The 27,402-nt window shown below is 37.2% G+C and overlaps 1 protein-coding gene across 1 annotated transcript in view; it reads right to left on the bottom strand.

Annotated features, from left to right (window-relative positions):
* Positions 1 to 23,616, bottom strand: part of LOC139964932 (uncharacterized) — a 33,941-nt gene extending 10,325 nt beyond the window's left edge. Inside the window, exons 1-10 of the mRNA XM_071967017.1 lie at positions 23,597 to 23,616; positions 21,348 to 21,840; positions 17,064 to 17,328; positions 15,678 to 16,111; positions 14,456 to 14,593; positions 9,819 to 9,903; positions 6,439 to 6,762; positions 4,139 to 4,621; positions 3,735 to 3,961; positions 3,128 to 3,289 (exon numbers count right to left, since the gene is read on the bottom strand). Of these exons, the coding sequence (XP_071823118.1) occupies positions 3,128 to 3,289; positions 3,735 to 3,961; positions 4,139 to 4,621; positions 6,439 to 6,762; positions 9,819 to 9,903; positions 14,456 to 14,593; positions 15,678 to 16,111; positions 17,064 to 17,328; positions 21,348 to 21,840; positions 23,597 to 23,616 (2,631 nt within the window). The remainder of the gene's footprint in view (positions 1 to 3,127; positions 3,290 to 3,734; positions 3,962 to 4,138; positions 4,622 to 6,438; positions 6,763 to 9,818; positions 9,904 to 14,455; positions 14,594 to 15,677; positions 16,112 to 17,063; positions 17,329 to 21,347; positions 21,841 to 23,596) is intronic.
* Positions 23,617 to 27,402: the final 3,786 nt, after the last annotated feature.

Raw genomic sequence — 27,402 nt, 5'->3', positions numbered from 1 at the left:
ATCGAACACTGTGCGAGTGGGAGCGGTTTTACCAATTGTTGACGGATAGAGTGATAGACGCCGCACTGTAACAATATCTCACACCAGCATGCTGGTATGAGCTAAAAATCAACCTTGTCACACCTTGGCACTGGGAGTTATTGCATTAAATGTCTGAAAATTAACTTTGTATAACCTAGTATAACTTCACACACAAAGCTCATCCGGGGGCCAACCTTTTGACATTTACGATCAGAAGGTACCTTTAACATCTGAAAATAGCATCGAAACTGTAAAAATCCCAAAACGCGAAAAGGTCACCAGAGGTCAAATTGAGGTCAAGGGTCACCCAGATGCGGGTCGACAATTGGATTACATTGAAGCAACTCCCAACCCTAACTGACAATTCGTTCTCAAGTTATCACAAAAATACTACTTTTTCATCATTAATTGACCATTGGTGACCTTGGATCACATGACCGTTAAGTTTGAAAATATTCCTATGTACCATTTGCAACTACTTCAAAAATATCAACTGTGTCATACCTTGGAACTGGGAGTTATTGCATTAAATGTCTGAAAATTAACTTTGACCTCGTATAACTTTGCACACGAAGGTCACACGGGTGTCAACCCATTGACATTTATAATTAGAAGGTATCTTTGACATCTGAAAACAGCATCGAAACTGAAAAAAATCCACAAAACACGAAAAGGTCACCAGAGGTCAAATTGAGGGCAAGGGTCACCCAGATGCGGGTCGACAATTGGATTACATTGAAGCAACTCCCAACCCTAATGGACAATTTCCTCTCAAGTTATCGCAAAAATACTAGTTTTTTATCATTAATTGACCTTTGGTGACCTCGGATCACATGACCGTTAAGTTTGAAAATATTACCCTATACCATTTGCAGCTTGTCCCAAAACATCAACCGTGTAACACCTTGGCACTGGGAGTTATCACACTAAATGTCTGAAAATTAACTTTGACCTCATATAACTTAACATACAAAGGTCACCTTGGGTCAACTTATTGACATTTTTGATCGGTGAGACCTAAATAGAGCATCAAACTATACAAATTCAAACATTTTTTTATTTGCCCATTTTCTCCTCCCAAAATACTAGTTTTTTAACATTAATTGACCTTTGGTGACCTCAGATCACATGACCGTTCAGTTTGAAAATATTCCCCTATACCATTTGCAACTTGTCCAAACATATCAACCATGTCACACCTTGCAACTGGGAGTTATTGCATTAAATGTCTGAAAATTAACTTTGACCTCGTATAACTTCACACACGAAGGTCACACGGGTGTCAACCCATTGACATCTTTGATCGGAAGGTACCTTTGGTATCAAAATGTAGCATCAAAACCAAACATTTTCTTTTTTGCTCGTTTCCTCCCAAGATAAGCACATTTTTTTTTAATATGACCTGTGACCTTTTGACCTTGGTTTCAGATGTAGTTTAATCTCCTGATTCCAAAAAAAAAACGACAAGTCTGTACAACCATCCTAACTCCGACCAAAAAACTTTGACCCCATAAAACTTCGCACACGAAGGTCACACGGGGTCAACCTATTGACATTTATGATCAGAAGGTACCTTTGACATCTGAAAATAGCATCAAAACTGTAAAATCCCCAAAAACATGTAAAGGTCACCAGAGGTCAAATTGAGATCAAGGGTTACCCAGATGTGGGTCGACAATTGGATTACATTGAAGCAATTCCCAACCCTAACGGACATTTCGTTCTCAAGTTATCGCAGAAATACTACTTTTTTATCGTTAATTGACCTTTGTTGACCTTTGAACACATTACCGTTATGTTTAGAAACGATCCCTTACCCCATTCACAACTACTCCCAAAATATCAACCATGTCGGACCCTGTCAATGGGAGTTATTGCTGTTTTTAATATATTGGTTTTTGGTATCTAACTGACCTTTGGTGACCTTTGCAGGCACCAAATACAATAGGGATCTTCCTCTTACTATGGGCTATCCACCCAACAAGTTTCATCATGATACATCATTTCCTTATTAAGATATCGTGTACACAAGCCAAGCGTCACATACACACACACACCCTAGCACGCACACACACGCCAAGTTGAACGCGTAGTTTCCTTGCTTGCTTGGAACCCCCAAACATGCGCGTAGCCAGTAATTTGCCAAGGGAGGGGCGAACCTGTCGGCAAACTATCAGAACCATAGATTCTGCATTGATTCTGTATTGTGTTGGCGCTACGCATACAAGAAAATTTGGCTGAAAAAAAAGGTGTGAAAATGCCTCCTAGATTGCTGGAAATGGCACTTCCCAGGCCTTGTAAGTTGCATCTAAGCTTGATATTACTAGCGATAACATGAAAACATACAAAAAAATATGCTCAAGGGGGGCGGTTGCTCCCTTTGCCCCCCCCCATCCTTGGCTACGCACCTGCCCCCCCCCCCCAAGACATGTAAAAGACCATGTAAAATATCCTTATATTTCATGGGCAGGAAATGAAGATTACACTCTCTATTTTAATAAAGAATTCCATAACATCATTCAGCTTTATTATGTCCCATGGGATAGGAACCTTTCAGAAATAAAGTCGACCCATTGATGTTCATGTGATTGTAGATGTATACCAGCTATATCAATCCTTCTGTTTTCGATGAGTGTTCAGAGAATTACTAGGAGGGCATGTAATTGTCTCACTCTTTCCTGCTCACAGGACAGCTACCTAATCAACAAGCTATTCCTGCAACTGCAAATCTGCCACATCACCTGAACAATAACTAAAACTACAAAGGGAGGTGAATTAAAGACATCCCAATTAATCACCACCAAAGTGCAGCCATGATGAGTGAAGCTTTTTAGGAAACCATTTGAAACAATATAGGACCGAACTTCACAATTCATGAACCGAAAATACCAACCCTCACAAACTTCTGCCCAACAACACTGCTGACCAGAAGTTGTGCATAGAATCTGGTCCCTGTTGGATTTTTTTATAACCAGAAAGTAGTAGTTGTAGGGCTAAAATGCTAACCAGTACAACATTTTGATCCAGTTTAGGTAACCAATCCTTAACTACAAGTCTTACATATAATGTTAGGAGACAAATTTGAATAGCATTGGTGATTACAAACCTTTGTTGATTCTTCCTTCATCATATGGTAACTATCACCGGGCGATGACATCATCAGATCAACGTTAGAAGCAGAATCTCTGCCGTCATTCAATGTCCGGGTAACTTGAAATGTTGTATAGTTTCCTAGACTCAGTTTGGACTGGTAGTCCTCTAACAACAACTAAAACATAATAATATGGAATAGTTAATTAATAAAAAAAAGCAAGAGTCAATTATGCAATTTGTTGTGCGGCTTCACTATTCTTCATCAATACTGCTATAGCAAGTAACAGCAGCTTCTGTTACCTTAAATGAATAAAATTACCAATTAATGTTGCTTGTTTCTGTCAGATCCTCTTCCTTGTTGCAAATTAAGAGTAAAAGTTTGTATTTCAAATGTAACAGTGTTTTCCTTTTTATGTGCTATTATGAATCAATAAATATGTCACACAAATGCACCCTTAACCAATCACTTCATAATTTGCCAGTATAACATGATAAAATCCATCTTACAAATCATGAAAGAAAGCAAGATTCCCAGTATCCGACTTATAGATCACAGCACAAGGCAGAATTCACCTCAAACTGCTACAGATATCACCATGGTAACAGGAGATTAGCCTCACCTTGTAATCTTCATCACTGTCCTTACAGAAACAAACAGTTATTAAGACATCATCTTTGGTATCAAGTATCCCATCGATAAATGGAACAATACGGAATATATGCTTCTGTTCCGTTTCTTGGCTGACTAAATTAACAAAGACGTAGCTCAGGATGTTAATATCAAGTTTGATCTTCTCCCGTTCTAGCTTCGAATCAACAGACTTCTCTTCAGTCCAAGTGATTTCACCTATGATAAGTAATATTATACAAAATATATTACTTGGTAATCCTAAATACAGTGACTATCAAGAGATTATTAAGTAAGATATATTTTACCATACTAATTCTGAGTATTTAACTAATTTTACTTCTCCTGGTAAATTAATCAAATGCATTTAAAGTGCTCTTTGTTCACCATTTTTACCTTCTTGTAAATTTTCTTCATCTTTCAGACCAGTGAAGATGATAACATCATGTCGATCTGGCTCAGGGATAATAGCCGAGTGAGGAATAGTCAGCTGGGCTGGTTTGTTGAGGGCCAGTCCTTCTGGCTCTAGTTTTATCAGGGGTGTCATTCTGCCTCTACGAGCACTTCCAGGGAGGTGTATGTCAGGAACATAGATCACTTTAACAGAAATTACATCTTCACATGATAAAGCGTATTCAGGAATAGTCAGATGTACCCCCATGACGCTAATGGTTCCACCTTCAAACTTTATCCTATGTTCAATGTATGAGTGATTCTGCATCATTTCAAGTATTTTTGAATCTTTTCTTTGTTTTGGTAGTTCTTCTCTCTCTGATCTCTCCATCACACTTTCTTTACTACGGTCATGATATTCCTCTCTTTCTTCAGAACCTTGTGCTGGTGTCGATTTGTCATCAGGGACAAATGTATCATTTTCAGCTAAAAATAATATAATGGAAACACTGGTAACTGGAGCCTTAACATACTAAAAAACAAATTTGCCATACAGAGCCTCGTGAATAAAACGTTCTTCAACAATACAATAGCCTTGCTACTGATTTATGAAAGAGGTATTATTGAAGGAATCATAATAAAACAAGAGCCCAAGGGCACTGTGGTTCCTTGCGAAGGGGTATATGACAATACACATAATATTAGCAAGCAAGATTGGGCTCAAATAGTCCAAGTAATTGTGGTCCTACATGTACCCATAAAGTAACCAACAGTTTAGCCAACACTTTTGTGATCACAAAATGTGATCGGATTTTTGATCAAAAGGCACTTTTGAGATCTAAATATGGCGTCGACAATGTAAGAAATATAAGGTCACCTACAAGCGGGTCAACAGATATGATAACATTGGTGACCTCAGATGACATGACCTTTAAGTTTGAAAATGTTCCACCACCCCATTCACAACTTATCCCAAAATATCAACCGTGTCACACCTTGGCATAGGGATTTAATTGCATTAAATGTCTAAAAATTAGCTTTGAACTTGTATACATAACTTTACACACAAATGTCACCGGTAGGTCAACCAATAGACATTTTTGATCGGTGAGACCTAAATAGAGCATCAAAACTGTAAAAATTCAAACATTTTTTCTTTACCCATTTTCTGCCCCCAAAATACTAGTTTTTTAACATCAGCTGACCTTTGGTGACCTTGAATCACATGACCGCTAAGTTTGAAAATATTCCCCTATACCATTCGCAACTTGTCCAAAAAAAGCAACCTTGTCACACCTTGGCACTGGGAGTTATTGCATTAAATGTCTGAAAATTAACTTTGACCTTGTATAACTTCGCACACGAAGGTCACACGGGGGTCAACGCATTGACATTTATGATCAGAAGGTACCTTTGACATCTGAAAATAGCATCCAAACTGTAAAAATCCACAAAACACGGAAAGGTCACCAGAGGTCAAATTGAGGTCAAGGGTCACCCAGATGAGGGTCGACAATTGGATTACATTGAAGCAACTCCCAACCCTAACGGACAATTTGTTCTCTAGTTATCGTAAAAATACTAGTTTCTTATCATTAATTGACCTTTGGTGACCTTGGATCACATGACCGTTATGGTTTAAAATATTCCCCTATTCCATTTGCAACTTGTCCCAATATATCAACCGTGTAACACCTTGACACTGGGAGTTATTGCATTAAATGTCTGAAAATTAACTTTGACGTCATATAACTTAACATGCAAAGGTCACCTTGGGTCAACTTATTGATATTTTTGATTGGTGAGACCTAAATAGAGCATCAAACTATACAAATTCAAACATTTTTTTCTTTGCCCATTTTCTCCTCCCAACATACTAGTTTTTTAACATTCAATGACCTTTGGTGACCTCGGATCACATGACAAGCTTTACGTTGTTAGAGAATTAGACGAGTGGCAGCAGACAACAGGAGTATCAAAAGAATCCAGCATGGTGTCTGAGGGTCACCAGATGGCTTAAATGGATCCTTGGCTAATCCTTGAGCCCTAAACTAGGGATAATCTTTGTATTTTCAATCTTATTTACGATAAAGATATGAACCAAATGGCAACAAATAATTGGTCCAAAGATCTACTTGATTCTTTTAACCCAACATACACTGTGATAGTTAATACAGTAGTTTAAATCAACACATTGCCTGAAAGCTGAATATTAACTCCTGACTAACACACATTTCTAGAGTTTTACTGTACTGTACTATTTTTTTTATGTATTCTGATTGCATCCTTACATTTGTTCTTACCTGGCCAGTCAAGCAGTTCTGGTGATTGGTTTTCTTCAAACTGAAAGGGGTCAATTTTAGCCTGATATGGGGCTAATAGGTATTTATTTGTTTGGTTTCGCTGAATATAAACCAAACCCTTTTGTAGGTTAGTGACATCGTACATGTTGATGATGTTTCGTGTTTTCATGAATTTAATCAAAGTGATTCCTGGTGTCTCTATCAGAGAAACCCGGCGTAGCATATCAGTTTCTGCCGGTGGTAGACCAAACAGAGTAGCTAATTTCAGAGTGCTGTCTAGAGTAAGATCTTCAGCAACATTGACCATCAATCTGCCATAATCAGCTGAAATGTAAAGAAAATAAAAAAACATAAAATGTAGTTAAAGATCACACTCAGCACAACAAACCAATTGATAAAACTGGTTAATAAATAATGCATAAGATCAGATTTTCCTATTTATCATTTGATTATTAGATTGCTTTATATCGCAATAATCTATAACAACAAAATACCGTTTCTTTACCACAATGCAAAATGCATAGTGGTTTTGATGATGTAACATGAGCAGTTCTCTTCGTGAATCTGACATAATGTATAGTGTTGGTGTACAACAAATCTGAGTAATACAGTGAAAAGCAGTATGATGTGACAACAAAAACTTCACAATGACACAGGCTGTCCTGAAATGACCATTGACCTCAACAATGTGGCTTCTTGTACTAAACGAGATAGATACATCAACATACTTCATATGAAATCTGTCGTTGTTGAAATATTGTGTAAAGCATGTTTTTCACAATTTGACCCCGGGTGAACTCAAATGACCATTGACCTCTGCCCACAACATAAGGCTTCTTGTACTCAATGTGGTAAAAATTACGTACCAAAACAATTGCGAACTGTCCAAGCTTCCCTTGTAATATTATGATAAGGAAGGTGTTCTAGCGTAGAGAGACAGGTAAGAGGGGATTGAAGTAAAGTTTTGGCATTTGTTTACTTCAAATGACCTTTACCTCCACCAAAACCAATAGTAGGTTCCTTAAGTATGAGGTCTGCAAAGTTTCCCTTCAAGGTGGTGACCCCAAATGACCCTAGACCTCCACCAAAAACAATAGGCTTCTTGTACTAAATGTGGTTCTTCTACACACCACAAATGACCACTGGTGGCTCCAAATAACTTTTGACCTCCACCAAAAACAAAAGGCTTCTTGTACGAAATGTGGTACATCTACCCACCAAATATCTAATTGGTCCAACCTTCCCTTCAAGAGATATTGTGTTAACAAGATAGGCATCACGGACGCACACACACACAAATGCACACACTCGCACCCATACACCATTATAAATGCAAAGGTTACGATGATCATCAAAGCCAAAAATCAGTTCAATAGCGGAAGAAGATATAATTTATGTGGAATATGAATAAATTTAGTTCCTTTTTGAAGTACTCTTGATGTAACTGCTCATCTACACTACAAGCATATGTGATACCATAGCTACTTAACTGTCACCTTTTTAGATGAATATTGATTTCAAATCTTAAATATACTTTACCGTTATAAGGAGGATGTGATCTACCTCACTTGATAACAGAAAAGTAGAAACATTATAAAGAGGAATTAGGTGAGGCTTTTATTTTCTACAATATTTCACAAGAAATACATTGCAGGTGTTGATATGCCTTATGTTATTTGCTTGTATATATATATATATATATATATATATATATATATATATATATATGCAATATAAATATATACTGTATATATATATATATATATATATATATATATATATATATATATAATTGTTTCCATCTTCATAAACACTCATCAATACACAGAAGAGTGAGGAGAAACTTTAGTAGTAAATTAGTACCAGTGTATTGCTTCAATGATCTCAGGTAAGAAAGAAGATCCGACAGAACCAGGAATAGATTAACAAGGTAGACTACACATCTTGTACAATCATTTCCGTACCAAGTCTGCATCTGGCATAATATGTCACAAATTAAAATATCTCTGGACAATTTGCTTTTAATAAAGAAGTTACCTGTTTCAGTAATACCCCTTGATATATTGACACCTGTGCACAGCTCACTAGAATTGTAATATCTCAACATGATTGACAATGCATCTACACTAATTTAATTGACAAAAGGCCCACCCCACCCCTCTGTCCCTCTTCCTCAGTGGCAGAGCGTCCATACAGTCAGGAGGGGCGGATGCCCACCCCTTGATGGACTCAAATGGGCTGCTGGCGTCCTTTTCAGCTTTTAACACTTTTTACTTCTTCGCGATTATTGATTTTTTTTTATTGCGCTCTGATCTACCAATTGGCATTTGTCACATTTTGTTGGTGTAATTTTCTGACAAAATGCTCTAACAGCGGTCTTTAATTTACGGCACTTTCCGTTGTACAAAACTATTTCCATGAACTGTACGGGGTTTTCGATCTATTTTAAGACGATACGCCACGCACAGTGGCTGAAATAGTAATAAACACCAACTTTTAAGTCGGCATGCAGTCCATGATCAGTGTGTTGATTAGTGCAGTAGGTAATTTGTTAGGATAAAAATGATAAAAAACTACCTTCGATCAACCATGGGTCAGACTAGGCTCTATAATCTTGCTATTATAAGCATGGAGCGCAATATAGCTGACCAACTTGATTTGGACAATGTGATTGATCGATTCTCAAAATCAAAGGGGAGGAAAATGAAGCCAAGATAACACTTTTTGTGCTTGTCGAATGTGAATGTTCCCATGTCTCATGAATGATTGATCGTTGAGGTATGCTTCTTTTTCAATTTATAGTAGTATATTTTAAGTATCATACTATCATGTGACATATTTCTGTCAATATAGGTGTTGGCAAAATGTCGTCCCCCAGATGTGGTATTGTTGGCATTTACAGGTCCAGAATACCTAATAGGCACAACAGGCATTGTGTCAGGGCTACGAAAACATGAGCACTCACATTGTGATGAAGCGCAGGTACTTTCAACACTCATATAAACTTTCGAGTTGTCACAAATGGCGATGACACCTATTTATTCGTCGTTTATCTGCAAATTAGCAAGGTCCGGAAAGGGTCTTTTCCGGCGATCTAGGGAGGATCTTTACTCAAGAAATGCCTGTACGCTCCGCGCCAACCTGTGGTGGCGCTCCGCTTAGGTAGTGTCGAAAGCGCCCCTACAGACCATTCCTGTCCCCCCCCCCCCGACGACCAATACCCCTAGCTCCCCAACTGCTCTTCCTACATCCCCCTGGCAGCTTTGGAGATATGCAGGTAGGAATGTTTAAGAACAAACAGACTGATATAAGGAAACATTGTACTGCCTGCTTGATATTTACATTGAGCAGCAGTAATTATCTTTACATTATGATCTTACCTGCCAAACTTGATTTCTGTGATATGTCTGAAGTTACATTTTCTTCATGTAGGGTTTCTTTCCCCGGAGCAGATGCATATAAAGCCTGCAAATAAATACATACAAAAGATATCTTATTTGATAAACTGAAACTAACAACTCCCAGCGCTTATTTGCCTTGACCTCCACCCAAAATAAACGGTTTCTTGTACTCACTATAAGGAAGACACATGCCAGATATGAGCTATGTCATGTAACACATTTGATATATATCATGTTTACAAGGTTTGTTCATAAGGCTTTAAAGAATATGACCTTTGATGACCCCAAATGACCTTTGACCTCCACCACAAGCAATAAGGTTCTTGTACTCATGTTAAGGAAGCTACTAAATAGAGCCAACAAAGTTTCCTATTTTGAAGGTATTTTTATCCCTGGTGACCTTAAATGAATTCTTGACGTACACCAAATTGTAAAGAAAAATGTTTAAACTTCATAAGGCTATCCTACTATACATATGAACTCCTTTGATGTTCAGGTTCTGGAGATGTTTTTAGATATTCACATTTTGCCATCTGCTGACCCGAAATTACTTTTAGACCAGCACCAAAACCAATAGGGTTATTTTTATGATATGTGGGGAAGCCACATGCCAAATAACTGCAGAGGTTACCGATCTTGAGATAATGTGTTTACAATTGCTAGGGCGTCACATGTACACAGCACACCCTTGCGCACCCACACACACGCACAAGCCAACTTGACTGCATAGGTTTCTCGCCTGCCTGGCAAGTAACCAAAAAAAACTGTTTTCCTATCAATCAACTGTCAAGTTACACCAGTTATGTCTTCAGCTGAAACAACCAACTGATTTTAGCATATGTGCATGTACTCATACTAACTTTACACTGCATGTAATCAAATGGAGCATGAATAAAGAACATTTCTTAACTCATTGAACTGTTTTCTGTAAAGCTCAAGATTATGTTGTCACCTTGTAATACCTTCAACTGTGGAATATTTTATCATAAATTCAACACATTAGTATAGTCTAGTCACAATATTTTCCAAACTTCATAAACTTCTTTTCTACTGATGGTAAACTGGTGCACATACACACGATTCTATAGTAATAGTTCACTTACTAAACTTAATCATACGTTTAAAGCACATTTTACACTTTACCAGATCACACGCCCGGTCTTGGCTGACCGGTACATCCGGCATGTGATCTGTGGTCTGATCTGCCATGAACCGAGAGGTTACGTAGCTATCTGTGGCAACCCGTACCGATCTGTAGCGGCCTTCAGATACGTGGAAAAGTATTGAAAATGTTTAAACACTTTCGAGTCTAACCAAGGATCAACAAGAGCCGAAGGGCACTGTGGTTCCTTGCGAAGGGGTATATGACAATACACATAATATTATCAAGCAAGATTGGGTTCAAATAGTCAAGTAATTGTGGTCCTACACGTACCCATAAAGTAACCAACACTATAGCCAACACTTTTGTGATCACAAATTGTGATCGGATTATGATCAAAATGCACTTTTGAGATCTGAACATGGCGTCAAAAATGTAAGAGATATGAGGTGACCTACAAGCAGATCAACAAATATGACAACATTGGTGACCACAGATGACATGACCGTGAAATTTGAAAATGTTCCACCACCCCATTCACAACTTGTCCCAAAATATCAACCGTGGCATTGGGATTTAATTGCATTAAATGTCTAAAAATTAACTTTGAACTTGTATACATAGCAACACACACAAAAGTCACCCGGAGGTCAACCAATTGACCTTTTTAATCGGTGAGACCTAAATAGAGCATCAAAACTGTAAAAGTTCAAACATTTTTTCTTTGCCTATTTTTCCCCTCAAAATACTAGTTTTTTTAACATTAATTAATTTGTAACATTAATAACTTTGCACACGAAGGTCCCACGGGGGTCAACCCATTGACATTAATGATCAGAAGGTACCTTTGACATCTGAAATAGCATCAAAACTGTAAAAATCCCCAAAACAAGTAAAGGTCACCAGAGGTCAAATTGAGGTCAAAGGTCACCCAGATGCGGGTTGACAATTGGATTACATTGAAGCATTATCCAACCCTAACGGACAATTCGTTCTCAAGTTATCGCCAAAAAACTAGTTTTTTATCATTAATTGACCTTTGGTGACCTCGGATCACATGACCGTTAGGTTTGAAAATATTCCCCTATACCATTTGCAACTTGTCCCAAAATATCAATCGTGACACATCTTGGCACTGGGGGTTATTGCACTAAATGTCTGAAGATTAACTTTGACCTCATATAACTGAACCCACAAAGGTCACCTTGGGTCAACTCATTGACATTTGTGATCGGTGTGACGTGAATATAGCATCAAACTATAAAAATTCATACATTTTTGTCTTTGCCCATTTTCTCCCCCCAAAATACTAGTTTTTTTTTAAATTAATTGACCTTTGGTGACCTCGGATCACATGACCGTTAAGTTTGAAAATATTCCCCTTTACCATTTGCAACTTGTCCAAAAATATCAACCATGTCACACCTTGGCAATGGGGGTTATTGCATTAAATATCTGAAATTTAACTTTGACTTTGTATAACTTCGCACTCGAAGGTCACACGGGGGGTCAACCCATTGACATTTATGATCAGAAGGTACCTTTGACATCTGAAAATAGCATGGAAACTGTAAAAATCCCAAAAACAAGTAAAGGTCAACAGAGGTCAAATTGAGGTCAAAGGTCACCCAGATGCGGGTTGACAATTGGATTACATTGAAGCAATTTCCAACCCTAACGGAAAATTCGTTCTCAAGTTATCGCCAAAAAACTAGTTTTTCAACATTAATTGACCTTTGGTGACCTCGGATCACATGACCGTTAAGTTTGAAAATATTCCCCCATACCATTTGCAACTTGTCCCAATATATCAACCATGACACACCGTTGCACTGGGAGTTATTGCACTAAATGTTTGAAGATTAACTTTGACCTCATATAACTGGATCCACAAAGGTCACCTTGGGTCAACCCATTCACATTTTTGATCGGTGTGACGTGAATATAGCATCAAACTATAACAATTCATACATTTTTGTCTTTGCCCATTTTCTCCCCCCAAAATACTAGTTTTTTAACATTTATTGACCTTTGGTGACCTCGGATCACATGACCGTTTAGTTTTAAAATATTACCCTATACCATTTGCAATTTGTCCAAAAATATCAACCGTGTCACACCTTGGAACTGGGAGTTATTGCATTAAATGTCTGAAAATTAACTTTGACCTCGTATAATTTCGCACACGAAGGTCACAGGGGTGCCAACCCATTGACATTTTTGATCGGAAGGTACCTTTGATATCCAAATCTAGCATCAAAACCAAATATTTTCTTTTTCGTTCATTTCTTCCCTAAATAAGCACATTTTTTCTAATGTGACCTTTGACCTTTTGACCTTGGTTTCAGATGTAGTTTTATCTTCTGATTACAAAAAACAAAACGACAAGTCTGTACAGCCATCCTAACTCCGACCGAAAAACTTTGACCCCTTATAACTTTGCACAGAAAGGTCACACGGGGTCAACCTATTGACATTTATGATCAGAAGGTACCTTTGACATCTGAAAATAGCATCGAAACAGTAAAAATCCCCAAAACACGTAAAGGTCACCAGAGGTCAAATTGAGGTCAAGGGTCACCAAGATGCGGGTCTACAATTGGATAACATTGAGGCAACTCCCAACCCAAATGGACAATTCGTTCTCAAGTTATCGCAAAAATACTAGTTTTTTATCATTAACTGACCTTTGGTGACCTCGGATCACATGACGGTTAAGTTTGAAAATGTTCCCCTAAACCAGTTCACAACTTGTCCCAAAATATCAACCTTGTCGCACATTGGCACTGGGAGTTATTGCAGTTTTAATAGTTTCTGTTTTTGGACCATAACTGACCTTTGGTGACCTTTGTGGGCACCAAAAACAATAGAGCACACCTTCTTCATATGGCGGATCTATAGTCCAAGTTTGGCCTCAATCCAACATTCCCTTATTGAGATAGAGCGTACCCAAGCAAGTGTCACAGACGCACACACACACACACGCGCACACGCACACATACACACACACACACACACACGCCAACCTGACTGCATATGTCCCTTTTGCTAAAGCAAGGAACCAAAAACACTGTAGGAGGACCCGTAGAACCAGTAGACAACCAGTAGACGCTATGTAGCAACCCTATGTAGTGGACCATGTAAGGTGTGATCATGTGATCTGTTGTTACATATAGAAACAGATCGTGCCAAGTATTGGTACGTATAAACTACGGCTTGATACAACTTGCTACGGGTTTGAACATGTTGTGAAGGGTTGGTAATATTAAACCCGTCATTGATATGTAACAGCCCGTAGAAAACAATATTGGAACCCGTAAGTTATACGTACATATACGGGATAGACCCGGGAATCTATCTGTAACAATCCTTATCAACCTGTAACAACGCCGTAGTAACCCATACTGGACCCATATCAACCCGTAACAACCCGTTCTGGGTGCGCATCATCGCCTTGCACTACGGATTGTTCCAAATCGTTGCCCGATCTGGGAAAGTATGAAAGGGGCATTACCATTTCTTTCTGATTCAAGGCTTCCCTAGTCTGCTTCAAGACCTCTTGTAAGACCATGGATTCTGTGGCATATTCCAATTGAGACTTCACAAGTTCATCTTTTGTAGCTCTCATACTTGATTTAGCCTCTTCCAGCTCCTGTAATGTAAATAGCACAGTGAATGAGACAAGAGGGACGCACCTCCCAGTGATTACTTGCCACATATTAAAATGTATACTAGCATTGAAGTATCTCCGGTCTAAAGGGAACATATTCTCCAAGTTGACAAATTTCTTCACATTATTTTCAGGCAGGCTGAACTGATAATATTTTGATCTTTACTTGAGGATGTGACTGCACATTTACTACCTGCCTCAGAGAAATCACATGTTCAAAGTAAATTAATGCAGAGATCTGTGACCTAACTTCCAAAAGAAACTTCCAGGAATGGTGGCCGAACAACTGTCTTTGTAAAATGAATGTAGCCCTATCACATTGAAGGACAGACGTGCAATTATATAAATTTGTTTGATTAATTTTATGTTTTGATGGTCAATGAGTGCCATAATATGATTTAATCTATTACATATTGTGCAATAGCATATACATAGTTTTGCTAGTGAACTTTAACAATTGGGACAATGTTGTAAAACTTCAGTTTAGTAGAGAACTTCCATATAAACATAACATTCCACCATACATTGCATCCCTCTGAAAGATGAGTCACTGATATAAAGAAATTAAATATTTTTACCTGTGTGAATCAAGAGAGACCTGTATACTAGGTGTAGAACTTAAAGATTTAAATACAATAGAGATCTTTTACTTGTGATGTGAAAGTTTTACGCCTAGAAGGATCTTTTTTCAAATTTCCACTTCTTGATTGTCTTACGTTTACATACTTTGATTGACCTTGCTTAACCCTCAATGACCTTTGACCTCTATTAATATGTAAATACTAAAATTTACATCATATGAACTAAATATCACGCTTGCACAAAAATCCTTGAGGCAAAGAGCTGTTAATATGTTCATCATTGGACCTCTACTGTTGAACATCATAAACATTCCCTAATTTCTGAAAATACATGTTGTATTTGCAAATGGTAAACTACAAATTCACTTTAACACCACTAGATCAAACAGAATGGTCATCTTGTTGATAATAAATAAATTTCTCATGACCCAAGTCAGGTAACTTGGTCATCAGATATCCATATCACATGTTATGAGAAGTCTAACCTCTCTCTGCTGCTGAAGTAATTCTTCCTTCTCATCCTTCAATGTCTTCAGTTTGTTCTCAGCTGTATTCAATGTTTGTCTGAAGTCTTTGTCTGTTGCCTTCAATGCATCTTTCAATTGTTGTCTTTCCTCCTCTGTTGCCTTCAATGTTCTTTTCAGCTGTTGTCTTTCCTCCTCTGTTGCCGTCAACGTATATATCAATTGTTGTCTTTCCTCCTCTGTTGTCTTTAGTCTCCCAGTCAGCTGTTGTCTTTCCTGCTCTGTTGCCTTTAATGTATCTTTCAATTGTTGTCTTTCATCCTCCGTTGTCTTTAGTCTTCCAGTGAGCTCTTGATTTTCATCTTCTGATTCAGTTAGTTTGTGAGAGAGTTCATGCCCTTTGTCTTCTAATGCCATTAGTTGATCATTTAGTACTGTTTTGGTAAACTTTGAATCTGAAACAAACATTTAAGATGCAAACATGGTTAAAGATTTTCTTCAACCCAAGAGATTTGGTTATGTAAATATACACAGTTCAATGTATGTTAATTATTTATGCTGTACAACCTTTCCGGAAAATATTGTGACAAACATGCACCAAAGTTAGTAAGCTCAAATTTGGTCCAACTTTAGCATGTTATTTGAGGTAACACTGTAAATCTTTCACTTTCCTATGGTGCTGAAACAAAAATATGAGATGCAAATATGGTTAAAGATTGTCTTCTACATAAGAAATTTAGTTATGTAAATAACACAGTTCAATGTATCTTAATAATGTATGCGGTAAACTTCCGGAAAATATTGTGACAAACTTGCACCAAATTTAGTGAGCTCACATTTTGGTCCAACTTTGGCATGTTATTTGAGGTAACACTGTAAATCTTTCACTTTCCTTGGTGTTGATTTTGGCCCTGCTGCTGAGCAATTGAACACAGTCAAGTCCCTTCAATGATCCTCAAAATTATCAATTTCAAAAGGAAAGGAAATTCCAATGTTTTACCAATCTTGTCTGAACATATCCCAAATCAAACGTTTGACTATATCCCATAAGTTACAGGCTTATGCACATATTTAACTGTAATGCAAGACCTTGACATTGCATGAAACATGTATTGTAGTGTGGAATAATTACTCTTCTGAACATCCAAATTGGATTCTCTTGCACTGATTTTGAAGTACTATACAGGCCATTGCGGTTATTCAATTCCTTGCCAACTCATTTATCACATTATCTGTATCAAGGTCATTGCTGAAGTGTCCATTTTATCTATCAACAATGGGTTAAGTAAGTGAAGTTAATACAAGTATATTACCTCAAATTGCATCTATGCTTTGTGTTGGCAATGCATTTGAATATTTTGCGATTCATAACATATTGAACCTTTAAGCTCTCTGATATAAACATACCTTGAGCTTGTTGGTAGAGAGTCAATACTGCCATCAATTTACTCAGTCCTTTATTAGAGCATGCTGCCATTAAATAGTTGATGTCATCAAAAGAAACCTTCCCTGCCTCTCTGAGATGGTGGACAAGGGATGAAAAGGGTGAATCACTCTTAATAATGTCCTTTGATTCCTTGGCGGGAACTTTAAGGTAGGCAAGTAGCTTCTTACAGTCATTTTTCTCAATCAATAACTCCAATGATGTGAGCCTGTAAAAGAGGATGTCACTCTATAGCAAAAAGAAAGCAAGAAGAAAATGAAATAAATATACTGGTGGTAGCACACTATAAAACGACATAGATGTAGAAATTTGAGGTGTTGAGACAGCAACACATATTTAAAGAAAGGTAGTTATTTTAAAATGATGAAAGTATGGATAATGTGACTGTGATTTACCTGAGTTCCTTAAACAACAATATTATATCTATTTCAGAATAAATGAAAAGTATTGATGGATTTATTTTTATGCCGCCAACTTAATAATTTATTGGGCTTAACATTATTCTCCATATTTAACCAATAAACATTCCAATTGCGACCCGTTTGTCTGGGAATGTGATCATAGAAATAGCATAACTAAAGTGACTTCTATGTAGGTGGTCAGTAATATTAAAAAATTTAATTAAAAGCACACACAAACAACCCTCTCCCTCCCCCCCTCCCCACCCACTCCTCCCCTTCTTACGTCTCACATTTTCCTTAATTATTAACAGTGTTGTTTTACACGAGTTTGTTGAGTCCATTTGCACTGTCAAGACTTTTTAAGACTGGTGTATACACTACCTTTGGTGCAGCTACTGCACTATGAGATATGCAGATCCTCATGACAGGGAATGCATGCAGTGAAACATGTAATGATTGCAAACTAAGTGCAACTATCAACTATAATGCTAAACTAAGTTTCCTGGGTTACTTAATCCCATTGAGATAATTTACTATTTTATGGTGTGGCCTGATGACATGTTTAAAGAACTTTAACAGGCAGACCAATGTTCTTTCACGGGTTGACATGTGGTAACTCTTTCTCATGCAATGGGTAGCAATGATCATGTTTAATCCATGTGCATAGCAATTGCATACATTACACTGTGGGCTTGGTGACAGCTAATAAATGGGGGTCTTCACTTTTTACAGTTAATTAATGTACTGCATATTTAGACGATTGGGCAGGATATTGTGTATCGTCACATACACAGAGTGATGTCCATAATCGTTAGTGTCACAAAACGGACAGGAATACACAGCAGTAACATATTACCTTCTTAGTTACCTTCTTAGTTACCTTCTTAGTTTTAAAACGTAAAAATCGACATACTTTTCAAAGCAGTTAACCTTTGCCTCCTTTTTTCCTGCTTAATCCCATATGACCTACATTATAAGTGTAGTACAGCTTAATTGTACCTACTTAGTATTGTCAGGAGTTCATCCAAAATATGTTTACTGATTGCTACTTATAAGGACTACATTACACCGAACATTCTTCATAATGGAAATCATAGGCTATCAGTGAAATGAACCACTTGAATAGAACAGACAAAAAGACTGTCAACTGACTCGATGAAATCCCTATTAAAGTAAAGCCTGTACTTAGCTACATCTTTCCCTCCTCAGAAGTAATGAAAATGATTTCAATGGCTGTATGAATTTTGCAGTCTTTACTCTGTTGACAATATGAAAATAGCACCACAAGGCTAAGGTCACATTTTCCCCTTCTATTTCTTTATTTTTGACTAATTTGCACTCAAATAAAATGCACTACATCCCAATATATAGAAGCAAGATTGTGTCAATATCATTTTATCGAGACTTAAATACTGTCATCAAATAAAGGTATGATCACTGTTGTATTTGCTATACATGTGCACTAGTGTCACTATGGCCTAAATTAAGATAAAAATGTTGCCCTTAATTTTTCTTGAAATTTACCTCTTTTCAAGGAAAATTGCACCTGTTGTGTTCTTAACAATAGTTTGCATTGTTTTGTGCATTTTTTTTTATTTTAGTGGACTTTGACTGTCAAAATTCATGGTAAAGGAACTACACTTATTTGTCTGAGCTGTATGCCATGCAACATTCATCTTGCATCACTTTTCATAGAATTTTAGGCCTAGGTTATCATGATATAGATATCATTGCGCAAGAAATAGCACTTATTGCGTTATTAAAAATAATTAGCATTCACTAATATCAAATTTTGCACAAAAAAAATGTCAGCTTGTTGCCTAAATTTTTCATAACAGTTTGTACTTAGTTTTCCACTACTTTGATTTCCCTCTTAACAAACAAGTAATAGTTGTCTTCAAATTTTGTGTGTTGCTCGATTATTGCAAAGGGCAACAAGCATCCAATGCAGGCTTGGGGTAATCGTAATCAGTAATCGTAATCGATTACAATCGATTACATTTTTTGAAGTAATCGTAATCGATTACTTTTGTGAAAATTACAAAGTAATCGTAATCGTAATCGATTACAAGGGCAAAGTAATCGTAATCGTATTACATTTATGATTACAGTGAAATTTGAATGAGAAGGGCAAAATTAGTAGAAATGATTAAAACTAATTCTTACTATTGGCTTTTAGTGTGACCAAAGAAGTGTTCCTGCTTCTAGAATTTGGTGGATCAGAATTTGCTTTACCAGAGTTGAGCACTTTTTGATGAAAATAATTTACTTTTACTTTGGCCTTCCATGTCCCATGTACTGTGGAATGCCCCATTTCAAAGCTGTTTAGTTTTATTTTGGGTTATAATGTAAAAGAGTTTTTAGTTTTGCTGCTATGCAGAAATTATTAGTTTACAAAATATATTGTTGCATGAAAATCTTCATTTGTTTTACTTTAGTATATGTCTGTTTACTCTTTGTCTGTTTAAATTGTATTTTTTACTGGACTTATGGGTTACACATCTTAAACGTGTTAAGGCATAAATGTGTAATGCCTGGTAGGAATTGTAGATATACAGTACTTCCACAATTTTGTCCGTACATACTGTAAATGCCCTTCCTTTGCCCTATTTCATTGCCCTATTTCCCGGCAGAGAGTTATATTAAACAGTTATGCAGAGGATTGTGCAAGTAACCACAATGTAATCATGAGTGTAATCACGATTACATTACAATGTAATCGTAATCAATTACTTCAACTTTAGGCTGTAATCGTAATCGTAATCATACATTCTCAAGTAATCGTAATCGATTACATTCAGATGTAATCGCCCCAAGCCTGATCCAATGGCCTAAATTTCTTTAAAAAATTTTGCACTCACTTTTCCACCATTTTGATCTCCCTCTTAATCAACAAGTAAGAGTTGTGTTCTTAATCAAATTCCGCATTCACTTATACCAAACTTGTAAAAATTATCAGCTTGTTAGCTCAGAAAATAAGAAAAAATATTTTCAAAATTTTGTGTTTTGCTCTAATCTTGCAAAGTGCAACAAGAATCCAATGGCCTAAATTTTTCATAAAATTTTGCACTCACTTTTCCACCATTCTGATCTCCCCCTTAACAAACAAGTAATATTTGTGTTCTTAATCAAATTCCGCATTCACCTATGACAATTTTGTCTATATTTGAAGTAATGAGGACTGAGAAAATAAGGAAAACCAATTTTACTATTACACTGACAGTACGAAAAACCTTGATGAAAACCTTACCAGAATCAGCAAAGCCCAAGAAAAAAATGTCCTTATTTTTCTTTAAATTTTTCAAAGCGGATCTCAAAACATAGAATAGTGTCTTCTCCTTACTTGTTAGCATACTGTAGAATGGTACCCAATTTGTTGAGCTTCAATTAAAGGATTGCTTTAATAAAAGTGATATATAGTCCTACTTTTAACCATAGGCCTATACATCCTGTATTAGTACTTACTTTGTGATATTCATATACTTCTCCAGTTCCAGTAACCACAAACAATCTGTTTATGTTATTATTGATCCTGATTCCCCAGGAATTATCAGGAACTTTAAAAAAAGCCACGATATGACCCCCAGAGATGGAAGAATGACCCCCATAGATGTAAGAATGACCCACAGAGATGGAAGAATGACCCCCAGATAGAGAGTAAACAACAACTTGTCTACCCTCACCAGCCCTCCATAATATAAATATTAATCCTTTCTCTTCACTGACTGTTATACTATATGCATATCTGTACTCTGTGTTTGTATATACCTGTTCTATTTCTCGCTCACTATTATACATTAAAGCTCTATCATAGTATGTACAGATAAAAAGTTTATCATTACTAACTGTTATATCCCAGGGACAGTCTTCTTCTACTAATCCTTTTAAGGTGATTGTCTTCTTTATTCCCAATTCTCTCGAATCTAAGACAATCACCTCATTGGATCCTAATAAACCGACATACACTAAACCATCTCTGGTTGTCATACACACGGCTTTACCGTTTAACTTCCCTTGATTGACCAGACCGCCATTACTACTATCGTACAATGCTATCGTATCCTTAAAACACGTTAAAAACAGACGATCATCCAGTAAACAAACAGACCGCCATTCTGAACCAAACTTGGTAAATTCCTGAGAATAATACGGCTCTGACGTCAATAATAACGGTTTTTCTTGAGAATCAGGATCTAATTGTAACATAAACAGATCAATAAAGCTGCATTTTGTCTTGTGATTATATCCAGCGACAGCCAAACGGCTTGTACCTAGCACGTCCACCGCCGACACATTGTAACCATCTTGTACAGTGAATCGTGGTATCGTTGTATGCACTCTGTGTGTGTGGAAAGCAAAAAGTGAAAAGTTAGGTCAGGGTTGGAAGGTTGTATCCGTGGTAACGAAGAATTTAGAGTTGATTTTTAGTTTGAAAGAATGTTGATGAACAGCTCTCGGCCTGCGAAGTAGCTATACAGCCTAGGTCCTACAAACGGCACTAAATTCATTAAAAGCTGTTGATTTATGCATGGAACTACAAAGTCGTGACCCACAATAGCACTAAATGTCCAGAGCAAATAATCGACATGGTAATCTCGAAAATATAAGAAATGAGACGTTCAAGGCCTAATAATTAGGATACTGGCCTAACTGTAGATCCATGACTTAAACTTATGCCGTAAGGCCCCAAATATGCTAGATATTCAAATATGGTCTCCTTTGGTCAAAATTCTTAAACTGATTTTATGACAACCTTCGAGGAAATTTTCATCACTGGGACATTCAGTCATCTTGTGTGTTCCTTAAAAATGTCTGAGAAAAATTTGGATAACAAAGGCCTGCAGGAAAAAACTTGTCGAAAACTTCTAGCAATTACAGCGTTTTGCCATTAAGACCCTCTCCCGCATAAACGTGAAGAAAATACATTTCCGCATGAATGTATATATGGCGAGCGGAGTTAAAGTGCTATAAATTGGAAAATCGACCGAATAAAATACTTTCCTATTAGAGTATCCTATTAATGGAAAAACATTTGAAATTAATTACTGTGTGTTTATGCAATATTCCTTTTACAAAAGTTCTCTCACATATAACAACATCGACTATAAGCCTTGTTAATTAGTCAGGTTCAGTCAAATTTATGAAATTGTATAGGCTATGTTTATAGTTTGCTTGAACACGATTTATTTATCTTCAACTTCCATCGTTATCATATGTGTGTCCTGATGTAACGTTCTGTTTCTACTTTTCCTGGGTGTTGATGCATGAAGTACATTTTTAATTATTTTCATTTAGCGGCCAAAAAGGAGAGAGAGAAAGTAACACACAAGTTTGTAAATGGTGGCGCTATTCAAAGAAAACTAACTATGTCAACAGGCTCCGCTAATTAAAAATAATGGCGCTATTAAAGTAAGCCAACCAGAGCCGTATATCTCTCTATACGGCTCGAGAATTATTTTTTCCCAGGACGAATGTGGGCATCGGCCAATCAAATACCTGGATTCCAAACATGTGACGCATTTCAAAAGACATGTTCTGAATCTGTTTTCCTAGTTTTGACCCCAGACTATGAACGACTTGGAATTCGATCTCTTACCCACTTTCTAAACCCTAACTCTGATTTCAAACGAATTTGTAAATTCCTGAAAAACCTGAAACCCTTATCCGTCCTGGGAATAAAAATTAGGCATACGGCTCTGGAGCCAACCAGAGCCGTGTATACAGAGAGGATCCATTATATTGACGATTTGAGTTGGCTTTGTGCTTTAACTCCTCAATTCAACGACACCGTGATGTCCTACTACCCTTCAACACAAAACCCTTTCCCGCATTTCAGGAGTTATCTGAAGAATGAACAACCCGGTTTATTTTCAGTATACAACCAGGATGGGCAACCATTTTGAATGAATGGACCAGTATAAGAATGGGCCAATGGGCCAATATAAGAAGTGAAAATTGACTGCTTGTATATAGGACAATGTAAAGTAAACAAATAATCAATACTTTTTTATATCGCCGTATATAATTGCCAAGTATAAACCCATTTCGATCTTATGTTAGTGTTTGTTAATAATAATAATAATAATAATACTTACAAAGGTTTTGCGCTGGCCATTTTGATATGTGGTTAATTAGTTCTACGACAATTATATTCAATGCAGTGGGAGTCCTGATCTGCGGATAAAATTAGAAAAATTCTTAAGAAACAAATACGACTTTCTAAAATAATTCTTATCGAGGAATATCGCAATACTTACAGAGATCATCGGGAAAGAAACGAAGACTTATGTTGGGTGAATCCTGTGCTCTGTTTTGATGATTAACGAGCGACATTGAATTGAATATGATGGATGAAATGATGGTTTTGGTCATCCCCGATTCTAAAATCACACTGTCTACGATCAATAAAGAAGTTTACGTTACAGTTATATTTGTTCATGCTGGATTGCGAAAAAGTCGGCGAAAGCGTGAGAAAATGTTTGGAATTGCGAGAAAATGTACGATGGTCAAAAGTGTAGATTTTCTCTAAAGAAATTTACATTTTTTTATCCAAAACAGGTATGTTGTACAATTTAGCTATACTTCCCTACTCTGGAGTGCTATTTATAAAAAATTTGATAAATGTTTTATTTTACTTACAATGACAGACGTCTGTGTTGGACAGGTGCAGGTGAGGTACAGCTAATATTCTTCGAAAGACTTGAATATAAACTTGTTCTTGATATAATTCGTTTTGGTTTTTATGTTGAGTCGCTGGCACGTCAAGAAAGCGAGAAGTGATAACACAGATTTCAAGCAGAATGCCCTTTTATTTAGATCACATAAAAGACAACGAAATGCTATGACTTTGATCAGAGAATAAAACAAATTCTCAACTGAATATTAGGTAATAAACGCTGAAGTGTGGAGCACGAAAGAGAGTTGAATGCTTTAGTAAAAGAGGAGGACGGACTTGATCTGAACTGTTATATATAGCAAATGAATCAAATAATAAATTACGCCCACTAACCCTTGACCTTTTTGATATAACCATATCGCGTGATGTTTGAGCCAATATTGAACTTAAAGCAGTTCGGTGAGATTTTCATATTTTTTCATGTTTAACTGAACCACTTTGAGTGTAATTTTGAATGTTATGACGTACTTAATAAATATATCGAATTTCCAAAACTAAAAAGAGTGCAGGGAGGACGGAGGGAGGGGGGCTGGGGGTTCGTAAAGTCAATACAGGTGATCTGCCTGTCTACAGACTCCACAGACCCTACAGTCTACAGACCATCGAGATAATCCAATAACCTGAGATACCCCCACCCCTCTCCCCCTCCCTCAGTATATCTTCCATTGAGTTAGTGGGCCACTATTATTTGTCTCCCTAACCAGTCCAACATATATGTCTGGAAATGACGAATACGGTTATAGTGTCTTTCATTTAATTGCGGCCGATTTGTGTGGAAAACGGTCCTATAGTCTTCTCTATAATAGTGGAATATTGAAAACTCTACGATTTTCCCGTTATTATTCAAAATAGAAACCTGACAAAATAACTCAACATATTGGACTATTTGGATAGGTGGGGAAGGGATTGTGGGTGGGGATCCAGGTGGGAGTAAGTAGGGTGGATGAAAATATGTTCAAATTCGGTTCATCGTGTATGTCAGTGCACATGGATGTGAAGGATGCTGAGCTTCCTGTATGAGCTACGTTCTTAAATGGGTCAGCCTAAATGTCATTCCCATTGGAACACAATTCCGGCCTCTAAATACAATTAACATGGTAAGCCCTGTTCAGAGTATATCGGTTTTTGGTTCCTTGCTTTTTGCAAGCAAGGAACCTATGCGTTCAACTTGGCGTGTGTGTGTGTATGTGATGCTTGGCTTGTGTACACGATATCTCAATAAGGAAATGATGTATCATGATCAAACTTGGTGGGTGGATAGCCCATAGTAAGAGGAAGATCCCTATTGTTTTTGGTGCCCGCAAAGGTCACCAAAGGTCAGTTAGATGCCAAAAACCAATATATTAAAAACAGCAATAACTCCCATTGACAGGGTCTGACATGGTTGATCTTTTGGGAGTAGTTGTGAATGGGGTAAGGGATCATTTCCAAACATAACGGTAATGTGATCGAAGGTCAACAAAGGTCAATAAATGATTAAAAACTAGTATTTTTGCGATAACTTGGGAACGAAATGTCCGTTAGGGTTGGGAGTTGCTTCAATGTAATCCAATTGTCGACCCGCATCTGGGTGACCGTTGACCTCAATTTGACCTCTGGTGACCTTTACGTGTTTTGGGGGGTTTTTAGTTTTAATGCTATTTTCAGGTGTCAAAGGTACCTTCTAATCATTAATGTCAATAGGTTGACCCCGTGTGACCTTTTTGTGCGAAGTTATATGGGGTCAAAGTTTTTCGGTCGGAGTTAGGATGGTTGTACAGACTTGTCGTTTTGTTTTTGGATTCAGGAGATTAAACTACATCTGAAACCAAGGTCAAAAGGTCAAAGGTCACTTTAGAAAAAATTGCTTATTTTGGGAGGAAACGAGCAAAAAAGAAAATGTTTGGTTTTGATGCTAGATTTGGATATCAGAGGTACCTTCCGATCAAAATGTCAATGGGTTGACACCCGTGTGACCTTCGTGTGCGAAGTTATACGAGGTCAAAGTTAATTTTCAGACATTGCAATAACTCCCAGTTCCAAGGTGTGACACGGTTGATATTTTTGGACAAGTTGCAAATGGTATAGGGCAATATTTTCAAACTTAACGGTCATGTGAACTGAGGTCATCAAAGGTCAATTAATGTTAAAAAACTAGTATTTTGGGGGAGAAAATGGGCAAAGAAAAAAAAATGTGAATTTGTATAGTTTGATGCTCTATTTAGGTCTCACCGATCAAAACTTTCAATAATTTGACCAAAGGTGACCTTCGTATATGTTAAGTTATATGAGGTCAAAGTTAATTTCAGACATTTAGTGTAATAACTCCCAGTGCCAAGGTGTTACACGGTTAATATTTTGGGACAAGTTGCAAATGGTATAGGGGAATATTTTCAAACTTAACGGTCCTGTGATCCGAGGTCACCAAAGGTCAATTAATGATAAAAAACTAGTACTTTTGCGAGAACAAATTGTCCGTTAGGGTTGGGAGTTGCTTCAATGTAATCCAATTGTCGATCCGCATGTGGGTGACCCTTGACCTCAATTTGAACTCTGGTGACCTTTTCGTGTTTTGTGGATTTTTACAGTTTCGATGCTATTTTCAGATGTTAAAGGTACCTTCTGATCATAAATGTCAATGGGTTGACCCCCGTGTGACCTTCGTGTGCGAAGTTATAGGAGGTCAAAGTTAATTTTCAGACATTTAATGCAATAACTCCCAGTTCCAAGGTGTGGCACGGTTGATATTTTGGGACAAGTTGCAAATGGTCTAGGGGAATATTTTCAAACTTAACGGTCATGTGATTCAAGGTCACCAAAGTTCAATTAATGATAAAAAACTAGTACTTTTGCGATAACTTGAGAACGAATTGTCCGTTAGGGTTGGGAGTTGCTTCAATGTAATCCAATTGTCGACCAGCATCTGGGTGACCCTTGACCTCAGTTTGACCTCTGGTGACCTGTACGTGTTTTGTGGATTTTTACAGTTTCGATGCTATTTTCAGATGTTAAAGGTACCTTCTGATCATAAATGTCAATAGGTTGACCCCCGGATGAGCTTTGTGTGTGAAGTTATAGGAGGTCAAAGTTAATTTTCAGACATTTAATGCAATAACTTCCAGTGCCAAGGTGTGACAAGGTTGATTTTTTTTTGGACAAGTTGCGAATGGTATAGGGGAATATTTTCAAACTTAGCGGTCATGTGATCTAAGGTCACCAAAGGTCAGCTAATGTTGAAAAACTAGT

The sequence above is a fragment of the Apostichopus japonicus genome, chromosome 23 (assembly GCF_037975245.1).
Source record: "Apostichopus japonicus isolate 1M-3 chromosome 23, ASM3797524v1, whole genome shotgun sequence".
NCBI lineage: Eukaryota > Metazoa > Echinodermata > Holothuroidea > Aspidochirotida > Stichopodidae > Apostichopus > Apostichopus japonicus.
Note: the sequence above shows the minus strand (reverse complement) of the source record. Positions and strands in the feature narration are given on the sequence as shown.